Source organism: Hevea brasiliensis, chromosome 17 (genome assembly GCF_030052815.1).
Source record: "Hevea brasiliensis isolate MT/VB/25A 57/8 chromosome 17, ASM3005281v1, whole genome shotgun sequence".
Taxonomy (NCBI): Eukaryota; Viridiplantae; Streptophyta; class Magnoliopsida; order Malpighiales; family Euphorbiaceae; genus Hevea; species Hevea brasiliensis.
Window position 1 is genome coordinate 15092589 of NC_079509.1, and position 12716 is coordinate 15105304.

The window sequence follows — 12716 nt, forward strand, 5'->3', positions numbered from 1 at the left end:
ATCAAAATAAGCTCGAATCCCGAGCGAGCAACTAAAAGAGATCAGACTAAAGAGTTCAAATAAAGCGATCACATAGAAGATCGTAAAGGAGTTCGCTTTCGTCCACCTCTTAGTTATAAGTTCCTGTAGGCTAGGAAAAGCTTTGCACGGGTTTCCTTCATATTCAATACTCCAAAAGGAGACCTTTTATCTGAATCCTTAATTACGAAACTCCTATAAATACCATTCTAATAAACACATTAAGAGTTCGGGGGGAGAGTTCTTACCCGAGCTCAGCTTGATTCTTAAACGCAACATATCAAAGAGATCGGAGGAGAGTTCTTATCTGTATTCTCGGCCAAAACCTTAATAAAATATGTGGAGATCGGAGGAGAGTTCTTATCCGAGATCCTTCACTTAAATTTTCAACAGAATACTTTAAGAGATCGGGGGAGAGTTCTTACCCGATTCTCAGCCAAAATTTAAAATATGTGGAGATCGGAAGAGAGTTCTTATCCGAGATCCTTCACTTAAATTTTTAACAGAATACTTTAAGAGATCAGAGGAGAGTTCTTACCCGATTCTCAGCCAAAATTTAAAAATACATGGATATCGGAGGAGAGTTCTTATCTGAGATCCCTCACTTAAACTTTAAACAGAAAACTTTAAGAGATCGAGGGAGAGTTCTTACCTGATTCTCAGCCAAAATCTTAATAAAATATGCGGAGATCGGAGGAGTTTTTCTATCCGAAATCTCCAGCTTAAAATCCCCAACAAAATACATCAAGAGATCGGAAGAGAGTTCTTAACCGAATGCTCTTAACTTAAATCCTAACTAAAATACCATAACTTCAAAATTCAAATTAACCCCCAACAAAATCCATTACGTAACAACTATTAACTGAAGGGCTGTCTCTTGTACTCATGTTCTTGGGCAACCCTAAATGGTGAAATATTAAATATTCATTTTATCCGAATAAAGGATTGACATCATCATTTCAACCCCCTAATTATCAGTTTTAATTTATAAAAAGCATAATATTAAATCTGTTTACCCTCGTTGAGAGACAAGGTGGGGTGCCTAATACCATCCCCACCTGTATACGGACCCCGAACCTAGAATCTCTGTTTTCGAAGTGTTTTTTTTTTAAATTATTATTACAAATGATTTTCTTTAATTTCCCTCAAAATTAAAGTGGCGACTCCTCACTTTTTTCACTTCAATGAGTATTCGTCCAGGCGACAGCAAAAACCTTTGCGACACTATTATTAGCCAGTGATACGGTGATCTTTTGTCTCTTCATGTTGGCAATCAAGGATTCTCTATATGTCTCTCCTCTTTCAAGATTTTCAATATATATAACCAAAAAAAAAAAAAAAAGGAAAATCTGATTTATATGCTGATTCCTTGCAAGGTGGATGAAGATACTGAAGCTAAAAAACCTATTGAAGATAGCATGTGAAAGGCAAACCTTCAAGCCATGCTAAAGCCATACCTTTCTTCATTACAATGAGTTGCTTAGATGCCAAGCATGGAACTCATCACAACCCTTTATATGCAACTTCATCATAGCTTTATGCATAGTACTAACTTCATAGCATCTGACATCTATAGTGATCATGCCGACTTGGGGAATATATGATTCTGATTCTGATGACAACCAGCCTGCATCTTCAAGAAAATTGTTTGGCCGTCGAAGCTCTCTTCATGCCATCCTTGGAGGAGGGCATGGTAATACCTTCTTCCCTTTTTTTTTTTAGATTTATAATCTCATAATCTTGAAAATAACTCTAATATTATTTTGAAAAAAAAAACTTATTATTATTATTATTATTATTATTATTATTATTATTATTATTATAAGAGGAAGCATTAGAAAATGTAATGTTTGACATTGTGGATGCAGTTGCTGACATATTGCTGTGGAAGAACAAGTATATATCAGGCGGAATCCTAATTGGTTTCACAGTTATATGGTTCCTTTTTGAAGTTGTGGAGTACCATTTTGTTACTCTTCTTTGCCATTTGCTTATGCTTTTTATGGCCATCTTCTTCATTTGGTCTAACACCGCAGCCGCAGGATTCATCAAGAGGTAACCCTGAATATGCCTTTCTTTTCTTTTATTTTTTTTCTAATCTTATTTTATACATGTACGTATACTTGGTCCATGTATATTCTTCTTTTTTTAAAAAAAAAAAAAAAATTGAACTCTCTAGTGCTCAAATTTTGTAACAAAGTTTTCCGTATATATTATGTAACTCCATCTCATGAAAAACAAATAAAAGAAAAAGTGGTTTTACTGAGTAACTTTTTTAATTAATACAAAACAAAAGGAGGATTTAACAGGAAAAAAAAGAGCAAATTTTGCCATTATTATTTTCAAATGTGCTCATCATCTTGATGCTTTTGCTTTCAGAAATCCTCCTGATATTGATGACATGGAGTTGCCAGAATCCACACTGAGATTCTTCTTTGAGCAAATCAACCGATTACTATCCACTTTATACTATATTTCAAGTGGGAACGATCTAATAACTTTCTTTGTGGTATGAAAATCTCTTGTCCTGTATAGCTCCATTTCAAACCATTTTCCGTTCTAGTGCCATTCCTAAGCACTTCAATTATTTTCAGATGATAGCTTGTCTCTGGATATTGTCAGCTTTTGGGTCTCTTTGCGACACTCTGACTCTCTTATACATTGGTAAGAACCTGAGGCTTTGTTCCATTTGTTTTTAAAATCTTAAAATTTTTTTCCCTGTCTGTACTTAATTAGTTCATTGGGTTTGTGATTTTTTTGTTGCATGAAGTGTTTCTGTGCCTCGTAACAGTGCCAGCCTTGTATGAGAGATATGAACATCAGGTGGATCATTTTGCTGGCAGAAGCAGCCAAGACATGAAGAATTTGTTAGAAAGTTTTAGTTCGAAATTTCTTGACAAGATCCCAAGAGGACCGACAAAAGATAAAAAGCTGACGTAAATTTGGAATTTCTTAACCTGGAAATGGTTTTCAGATTGCAAAATATTTTGCTGGGGACCTCAGCTTTCAGAATTCAAGCTTTGTTTAATTATATAGTTAACTTGTATGTTGAATAATTACAAATTAAAATGAGATGTGTCCTGGAATATGAAAACTTTGATCTTGTTTTAGAATTATCTCTTCATCTTCATATTGTGTAACTAATTTGTTAGAAAGCAGGGCATGTCATTGCCAGAGAAAATAGAAAAGCTTCTGGGTTTGGAAAAACAAGCTTCAAGTTGCATTACTTTATATGAAATAACATAAATGTAGTTTCATAGGCTATATTTGATGATTATTATAAAATTTGTACTTATAAAAACGAAAATGAAACATATTACGACGATGAAACATATTATTTAAAATTTTTTTTATTTAATTATAAACTTAAAATATATTATATATGTCAGATCATATATATATATATATATATATATATATATATATATATATATATATAAAATTCACATGTTTACATTGATAATATATTAAACCTAAATAAATTTTTTGCCGCATCATTTCCTTGTAGCGTAAGAAAAATCCATACCAAAGTTGCGCTTGAGAATTGATTCTTTCCTTTTTCTTTACGAGATTCTTCAGTCCTCTTTTTGTTTTTACTTGGGTTCTTATGCTTTATCTCTAGTTACTCTTACCATGTTTACATCTGCAGCTCTTACCGTTTACATGTCATCTTAGATTTCCGGTAAGATACTTGCCGAAATCTTACCGGAATCAAGGGAGACTACTCTATTTATAACAATTTTTTTTTTTCTTATGGTTTATACTAAATCAGAAAATTGCACATAATGAAATTCAATATCATTTTATTGTTTGCTTAGATTAAAGCGATTATGACTAAATACGAATAAAGAATTTATTTAGATAAATTAAGTCATTTTATAGACTAAATTAATTTATGATAATGTAATTATGAATAAATATATAATTTAATTTTTAATTATCTTTTTATATTTATAAAATTATAAAAAAGTATAAAGTTTAATTATTTGATAAGAATCAGACATACAAATAAAATAAGAATTAGTTGTGCATAGAAAACTATTATAGACTTCAAAACATATACAGCAGCTTTTTAAAATGTCTTTTTTTTTTTTTTAATAAGCGGTAAAATAATATCATTGCCAGCTAGCATGTTTTTAAAACACGTTTGATTTATCCTTTATTTATTAATATTTTGTATTATTTGTACATATAAATGAACTCACGAATTTTTCTAAAAAATTAGTTTAATTGATTTTTTTTTACAAAGATATCATAGGTTATTTATAATTTATTTAAAATTTATTAATTTTATTTTGAGAACTTATCAACAGCATCATTTTGAGATTTCGTTTGTTTTATAAAAAATAACATATATATAAAATTTATTTTTTATGAAAAATATTTTTTAAATAAATATTTTTTATAAAAATATTTTTTATTATTTGATTGTAATGTTAAATTAATGATATATATTTATTTTATATATGTATTAGTATTTTCACATTTTAATAAAATTATTAAAATTTAAAAAATAAAAAATAAATTAATTTTCTCTTTAATTGGAAAAATATTTTTCGTTAACCAATTTTCTAAGTACTTCGTATGCTAGAAAATTTAAAAAATATTTTCTGTGAAACAAATTGTGTCTGAATAAGTTTTTTTTTCTCTCTTTTTCTTGAAATATATTACAATTTAACTCTTTGATTTTGCCATTATTATTATTAGAGTTCTTGATATTTTGGAGATTAAAATATTTAGTCCTTCAATTTTGTTCCCGTCACACTTCTGGACTATTTTCTCCATTTTAACGTTAATATTGGAAGATAAACTACTATTTAATTATTAGATATTATAATTATTTACAGTTTCATTCCTCAAATTTTCAATTAGTTATAATTTCATCACTCAGCTTCTATCTCTTTATCTCTCACATCTCTTTTTGTCTCTCTTCTTCTCTCTATCGTGAGAGAGGGAAGAGACAAAGAAATAAAATTAAGGAATGAAATGATGAATAATTGCAAAATTAAGGGATGAAACTATAAATAATTATAACATCTAAGGATTAAATAAAACTTATTTTAAAATACTAACGACAATTATACTGATGTCAAAATGAATGGAAGAACCTAAGTGTGGAACTGAAACAAAATCGAAGGACTAAATAGTTTAACTTTCAAAATATAAAGACTCAAATGACAAAACCTAAAGACTAAATAATAAATTTCCTTTTTTCTTTTCCCTTTAATTAGCATCGTATGTCAACAAATTACGCAGCCTCTAAATGGAAAGGATTTGCGGGATTGGTAGTTAGCTTTTTCCTTTTTTCCCCGCTTTCTTTAAGATTATTATATAACCTTCATATAAAGTCGATACAAATCAAACAATCCTTTAATGGTAGCGGTGCTGGCTCTCAAGACTCAAAACAAGTATCGGCTTCTATTGTGAGAGAAAGGATATGGCGAGGCAATGGAAAGAGGCGATAAGATGGGATGGAAGAAACGGCGTCAGTGAAGCTTTGCTCTTATGGTGGGCTGCAATGCTGCACTTATCACTCTATCCATCTTAACGGCTATCATTTTCTCTTGTGCTCAGGGTGCATCCAAGGATAAAGCCTCCGCTGCGCATACTGATACTTACGGTGCAACATGTCTTGCCGGGTGCGGTGCAGATTGCGGTGGATGAGCTCATCTCCTCCCCCGCCTGCCTCCATAGGAACAAATTCAGTTCTGCTATACCAATAAAACGGTATAATTTTCTCCTTTTTATTTTTTTTTTGTAAGAGAATTTAGTTTAGAGATACTAGGTTGTTAATACGAAAATCGCTTGTATATGTCTTCCATTTAGATTATTCATGTTCCATTCATATGTAATTGCATTTTTCATTTGTATATTCAAGTCGTAGCTAGAGATTTATTATCCCAATAAGCTGCCTTGTTCACCAGTTTCTTTCCACAACTCAAAAGCCTCAGGATTCGGTGTAGGAAACCGAACTATTGTTTTGCTCTTCTTTTGCTTACCACGATTCACCATTTATTTTACTTCTCTTTTATTATTTTTTCTATTTAAATATTTTTTCACAAAGAAGTGGGAAAAAATCTGTTAAAGTTAGGCTTTTTGTGGATTCAATTTTCATGTCGACTGGTTCAAATGGCTTCAAGAGAGGATGTAATTTAATATGTTAATTTGAATCAATCGTGCAAGAGAATTTTGTTTTCAGGTTCTCCAATATCAAGAGCAGTAACGCCAAAGACACGAAGTTTTTAACTTATACCGAAAACAAAAGCAAGGTAGTGGAATTTCCTTGGAGGAATCTCAAATTAAAGTAATTGTGTCAATCGTCAAAGATTCAGCTGCTTAAGGACAGCTGACTCTCAATTACTGTTCTGCAGCTGAATGAGGGACAGGGTTAGAAACCGCATTGGAATTAAGTGCGGATCACCCTTTCTTCTTCAATAACTCAGCAAGTAGAGAATTGTAAGAGCGAAAGGAATCAATGGGGCTTTGAGAATCATCACAGTACGATCAAACAAAGATGTTGACGAGGCTATTTTGAATGAGAATTTTTCATGGAGAAGCCGCTGTCTCGTCCAAAAGAGGGAATGCAAACAAAAGGAAGGATAAAATGGTTAATTCATATAATTTAGAAAGGGTAATGGAGTGAAATTAGCAATCCATGGATTACAAATAGCAGCTCCCTTAAGAGAATTGACGCTCTTGTTCATGCATCCTATATTAAAGATGCCACAGGCATGTCCAAGATCTTTGAATTCCATGGCAACTGCAATTGTTAACAGTCAAAACGAGGGGTGAAGAGGGGAAGGGTGATCTATTGATGATTCAATCAAATATCTTTCGTGAGATGAACTCTATTCTATCATCACAATTGTCCATGTCAAATGTGCAAGATAAAGACAGTTACAGGGATATTGAGTATTTGGATGTTGCCAGTGTTATTTATTCATTTTTGTATAGATACTGCCCACTAGGATTGTATTTCGACTCCACTAAATCTGTAAACAGGTAATATATATATATATATATATATATATATATATATATATATAAACATGCAGCAGATGTATGTTGCATAATATGAGATTCATCATCATCAGCATTAAAAGAATCATTAAACAAGTAAATGTTGCTTGTGTCAGACTTACATCCCAATCCTCTTTCTTATTTCAGTGGAGGAAATATCCATGCGAAACTGTTCAGCTGGTATGGAGACCAACATGTCTTTTAACACCTCTGGAATGTCGAAGTCTTCAAGAACCTTCAGAAAGACCAGAAAAACACATTGATAATATTTCCAAACGAATATAGAATAGATGCAACTCAAGTAGACGCTTTCATAAACTTCGGCACACCTTAAACACACCATCTACATTACGACCACCAACAAGGAATGTGCATCCTGTATTCTTGCATGCGATGAGTATCTCTAGCATCTTCCCACAGTCACCATCATAGTACTTGGGCTGCAAAAGTAGTAAAAATAAGCAGTCGAACATAAATCTTTCACATGAAGAGTCAAATATAAGCAGAAGAATAAAATATTTGTTCTGAACCATCTTTTGCAGTCCTATTTTTGGAGAACATAACATAATGTGTTTCCATCATTATTAATGGCATGAAGGAATTCCTTATGTTGAACAATTGTGGTACCATTTTCCCATTTGTCTGTTGAAAGTAGGATAAAATCCAATTTAGAAATAGTGAAAGTAAATATGCATAATAATAGTATTCCACTACACAAATATTTACGTGATTCACTCTTCAAATTAGGCTACGTTCACGGACAAGTAAAGATCAACATCAATGAATTATATTAGTCATTTGGGGTCTCAAAGAAGTTTTACAGAATAAGACATCTCCTGCCATATCATTTACTTCCAAAACTAACATGTGGAATATGAGAATTTATTTAGTGCAATCATTGTATGTGAACGGATATACTCTGATCGTTGATTATTATGGGACCCACATGGAACTCACCATGATTAATGATCATAACACAAACCATTGTACAAATAACGGCCGTATTTTATTTTTTATTTTTTTGTGGAATATGGGCTTTCAAAAATGGGACTTAAATGGAACAAACAAGAAAATCTCATATGACTGCAAAAAAACATGTGGCCAAACTCTGATGAAGTGGGTCCAGAATCCATCTTCTTTTACTTTAAGGCAGTGACATCTATTATAAATTCACAAGGTCCATTAACTCTGAAGTTTAAGCATCATATATACTCATGTTACATTTATCAATATGCCAGCAAAACAGAAAATGTTACCCACAAGTATCCTAAAGCATGCTTTTCCTAGAATTATGCATGAATTTTCTGCTTATGGACTCTGCAGATAATGCTATAAACAAAATCACAACAGGTTACTAGTTAATAAAATACCAAGTAAGTATCTAATACATATGGTTAAATAATGGCATTTATAGTTAAATAATGGCATTTAATGCATTAGAATTGTATACCAACTTCAGAATGTATCTCATGCATATTTATTTAGAGCAATTTGGACATACATTAATCAGCACTGCTGTGTCTGTACCAATTACAAAAGCACTACCAGGGAAAAGCTCAGCTTTCTTGTAAAAGAAAGGCTGACTGGAAATAATTACTGTCTTCCCTGCCATCCAAAAGGAAACTCATTAAATAATTTCCTAAACAATTTAGTTTGGCACAAGACACATTTCAATTGTTAACTAACATTCAACAGTAAAACCATAATGAAAAAAGATGCTAAAAAATAACACAAAAATCTGAAGGATGAGTTCTGAAAGAATTTCAACATCAAAAACAGTGTGAAAGGGTAGGAAAATCTAGCACAAACTCACATAAAATTCTAATAAAGGATTGCATTAAAGTTTGCAGTGAGTTAAATAGCATGTGATCTCATAAAATACGTTTAAAGCTCATACGAGGAAGTAAATAACGTTTCCGTAAACTTTGCTGGTTTCAAGGAGCACAGTTCAACAATAGCTCTCTGATGATAGACATAAACAATACCTCTAGGATGCCTTTTAATTCAGCTATGAAAGTCTAGGTCACAAGTAGGCAACTTCCTATCAAAAGCTACATGGTTACTCCAATGATAATTCTAATATGTTCAAACTAGCATGCACAAGTTTCCACAATAACTGAACAATCAACGTTGTCCTCTAAGCATTTAATTGACCCCAATTCAGTTACCTCCATGCAAAAATTCACCCATCCATCCCCATATCATAACAGAAATCCATGATCCTTCCACATCCATGCAGTCATATGAAAAACTGCATCACCCTCCCAGAAATATGCAGTGTCTAAATCTCAATAAAACCAGTAATCCACATAACATGTTAGTATAAAGGAGGCGAAAATTATATAAATATTGAGCCTCACCAACTTTTTCAAATTGCTTGACACGATCTTTGATTTGTGATACCGACAATGGAGGTTTGTCAGCATTGACAGCTGAGATTTCAAAGCATGGATACCCATTGCCACAAATGCTGCATAAACACCAGTTATCAATAAAGAGTGGCTAGAAAAATCCTTAAAACAGAAGTGATCGAAAGATTCATATACCTTGCCGCAACTTCTAAGAGCTTGAGGTGACCCTCATGCAATGGATTAAAAGAACCAGAAAGTATTATCTTTCTCTCTTCATTTGATGTATGTGTCACTGCAGAACAACAATTTTACAATAAATAATGGACATAAGTAGATGTAAATTGGGATTTATTCAACCAAAGAAGAAACCATTTCCATACCACTAGAAAATGGATAAACCTTAAAGCATATTTGTCCATTTATAAGTTGTTCCAGTTCTTGATCTTCAGTAAATTGTTTTTCAAATTCATCAGACACATCAGATTCAGTCAAATGAGAAACAAATGTTGCCTGGACTTTGCATGCATTTGCAACGGCCTGTAACCAAAAAAGAGCAAAAGAAAAATAAGTAATAAAAAAACCAGCAAGGAAATGAAACAAATTAATATAGAAATTAAGTATGACGTATTTTCAAAGACATGAAGCGAAACAAAGTGAAACTATTGAGTCGGCAGCAAATAGCCATCACAACAAGTCACCTATTTTCTAGCAACTTCGTATGAGCAATATAGACAATGGAAGATGCAATTACATTAATTTTCTTAAGCAAAAATATGCAATTAATCCATGTGATTGTTACACACCTTGAGTAAGAGATGGCTTGAAATGGTATCTTCTTGCTCTCGAGTTCGCAAACCCTAGGTTGAATCAGTAACCAAGTATTCATTAATAATGCAACACAAAAGGAATGAGTTTTTTTTTTTTGAGAAAAAAAGGACAAAGGAGACTTCCTACAATTACCTTTGACAAAGTAACTGTAGATACCCAAAGTCTGTTGGATGTTCTTGTTGACAAGTGAAATCTATAAATAACAAATGAAATGATGGAGTTAAGAAGGTCAAAAAGTCACTCAAAATGCTGCAAATTACATGTATAGAGAAGACTGGTACTACTAAATCCTTATTCACCATTTCATCCTAAGTCATCCTATTCCCCATCATCTTCACTCACCTCACTTGAGAACAAATTTACTATTGCAAATATATTAATTAGTTGAAGCCAATGAAAACTATAGTATAAAGAAGTTAGAACTGAACTTGAAAATAAAATCAAATTTCTATTCACTTGTAGAAGGAACATCTGCATAGGCAAAAAAAAAAAAGGCATCAATAAATAATACCTGTGGTCACCAACTTTAGCCTGCGTGCTAGCTAGAGAACCAGTAAAACCCACACCAAGAACTGGACAACCTATTCAGCAGATGAATAGAACCTATATTAAATTAAAATAGTTATTAAACCATTCTAGTGCTTCTTTAAATCCAGATTTGTGGACAACTAGCTACTGAAGTATACATATCTAAATCATATCATCGTATAGTTTAGGAATCTTGGTTCTGTACACAGCCAAAACCAAATTGATTTAGAAGAAATCATACAAAATTGTTTAGAAACAATTTAAAAACAAATGCAAACAAAATATGACAATATGAAATTTTTTGAATTTAATTGCAGTGCTGATACAACATTATACAAAGCATCACCAACATACTTTAAATCTGATGCAGTTGAAATCATTTGATTGCACATTACTACAAAAGTTATGTTGCCATAAACTTAATGGATTTTCAAATTTTAGACAACAGCAATAGAGAACAGATATTCAAAATGCATAATACCCACAAATGGATAACTGAGTGGCACTTTTGCAACTGTCATTGGCCATTATCCAATCGTTCCAATCCTTTATTAGTATAAATTCACAATATGATCATTTAATTTATTTATATATGCAACAACATAATAATAATTACATTCAGAAATCAATGCTAGCTACGCTTTTCAAAGGCACGTCCACCAAATAATTCCCATAATTTTGTCACTAACAGTGAAAATCCAAAGGGCGTAGCATCATCATTCAAGAAAAAACAAAGGGAGAAACTAGAAGGAGACATTAGTTAGTGATTTTATTTACCAGGACTAGAGAGCTTAAGGGCCCGATTATAAGCCAATAAAGCCATTTCCTCTGCTGTTTGTTGACTACAATAATGAGTAGGAATCTGAAGGGAGAAAAAAAAAAAAAAAAGCAAAATAAGAAATTTTCCAACAAAATCAAAGATGAAGCAATTTATGATAATTTAGGAATTGAAATGAAGAGAACCTTGCCAAGTAATTGAACCATGGACATTCGGGAGTAGGGCACCGCAGCTTCAAGCACCGTATTTGTAGCTCCAGGCACTGAAATCAACCAGCCTAGCGCCTAATCAAAAGATCTAATAACTTAGTTAAGTTGATTTTCATGATAATCACTCCTTAATGGAGGCACCGTCGGAGAGCGAAGGAGACCTGAGAGGCGCCGCCGGAGAGATAAAGGACGGCCTGAGTGGGGGTGGAATGTATGGCTTCAACCAGCGCTCGAATCCAAGCGTCCATCATTGTCTTCTTCTCGATGATCAAATTCAATCTCTATTTTCAATTTTCCCCTGCTAACCCATATTTTACTGCTGATTATTAATTGTAAATTTGGCGTTTGATTTTTTTTAATAATATTTTAAAATGATTTTCTTTTATCAAATATTTTAAAATGATTGAAATGTATTTTAGTGAATTTTCTTATACATTAACGTAAAATGAATTTTCTAAATTAGAGGATAGTATTAGGAGAGTAAATTATGTCTCTCACTCAATTTTAATTTATTAAAATAAAAAAATTAATTAAATTAGTTAATAATTATTTATTAATAAAATTATTTTACTTTTAAATTATTTTGTGAGACGATATATTTATTCTGTTCAAAATCAACTTATTGTTTACTTATTTTCAGAATGCTCATATCTTTTCAAAATTTAATTGTAAAACAGAATTTTAACAATTAAGTATTTGACTCAGAAGATCGATACAAAGTAACTTTTTATATTCTAAACGTCCAATATATTACCATCCAATCTACAAAGAAATCCTAATAATAAAAAATAGAATTAAAAAATTTAAATTTCATATCTCTCCCCAAGCAGATACAATCTAATTTATATAGAATGATTCAAGAGAGATCTAACACGAATCTCTATTGAAGAAATTGATCAGATAACTTAATGTACTCATGCTATGCCTGTTCCCTCTCTATAGGTACTCTCTAACTGTGCCCTTTTGTACATTATACATATGATA

At 31.9% G+C, this 12716-nt stretch overlaps 2 protein-coding genes across 2 annotated transcripts; one reads left to right on the forward strand and one right to left on the reverse strand.

Moving 5' to 3' along the window:
* The first annotated feature begins 1551 nt into the window (after positions 1-1551).
* Positions 1552-3134, forward strand: LOC110647611 (reticulon-like protein B14). Its single transcript, XM_021801529.2, has 5 exons — positions 1552-1711; positions 1887-2073; positions 2398-2527; positions 2613-2682; positions 2789-3134. Exons 1-5 carry the CDS (start codon positions 1600-1602, stop codon positions 2956-2958), a joined length of 669 nt encoding a protein of 222 aa, XP_021657221.2. The 5' UTR covers positions 1552-1599; the 3' UTR covers positions 2959-3134.
* A 3792-nt stretch (positions 3135-6926) lies between these two features.
* Positions 6927-12097, reverse strand: LOC110651460 (uncharacterized). Its single transcript, XM_058139979.1, has 12 exons — positions 11894-12097; positions 11709-11807; positions 11523-11607; positions 10729-10798; positions 10350-10410; positions 10193-10246; positions 9770-9926; positions 9585-9681; positions 9399-9508; positions 8540-8643; positions 7368-7478; positions 6927-7273 (listed from the first exon to the last, which is right to left on the reverse strand). Exons 1-12 carry the CDS (start codon positions 11981-11983, stop codon positions 7157-7159), a joined length of 1155 nt encoding a protein of 384 aa, XP_057995962.1. The 5' UTR covers positions 11984-12097; the 3' UTR covers positions 6927-7156.
* Between the last annotated feature and the right edge of the window lie 619 nt (positions 12098-12716).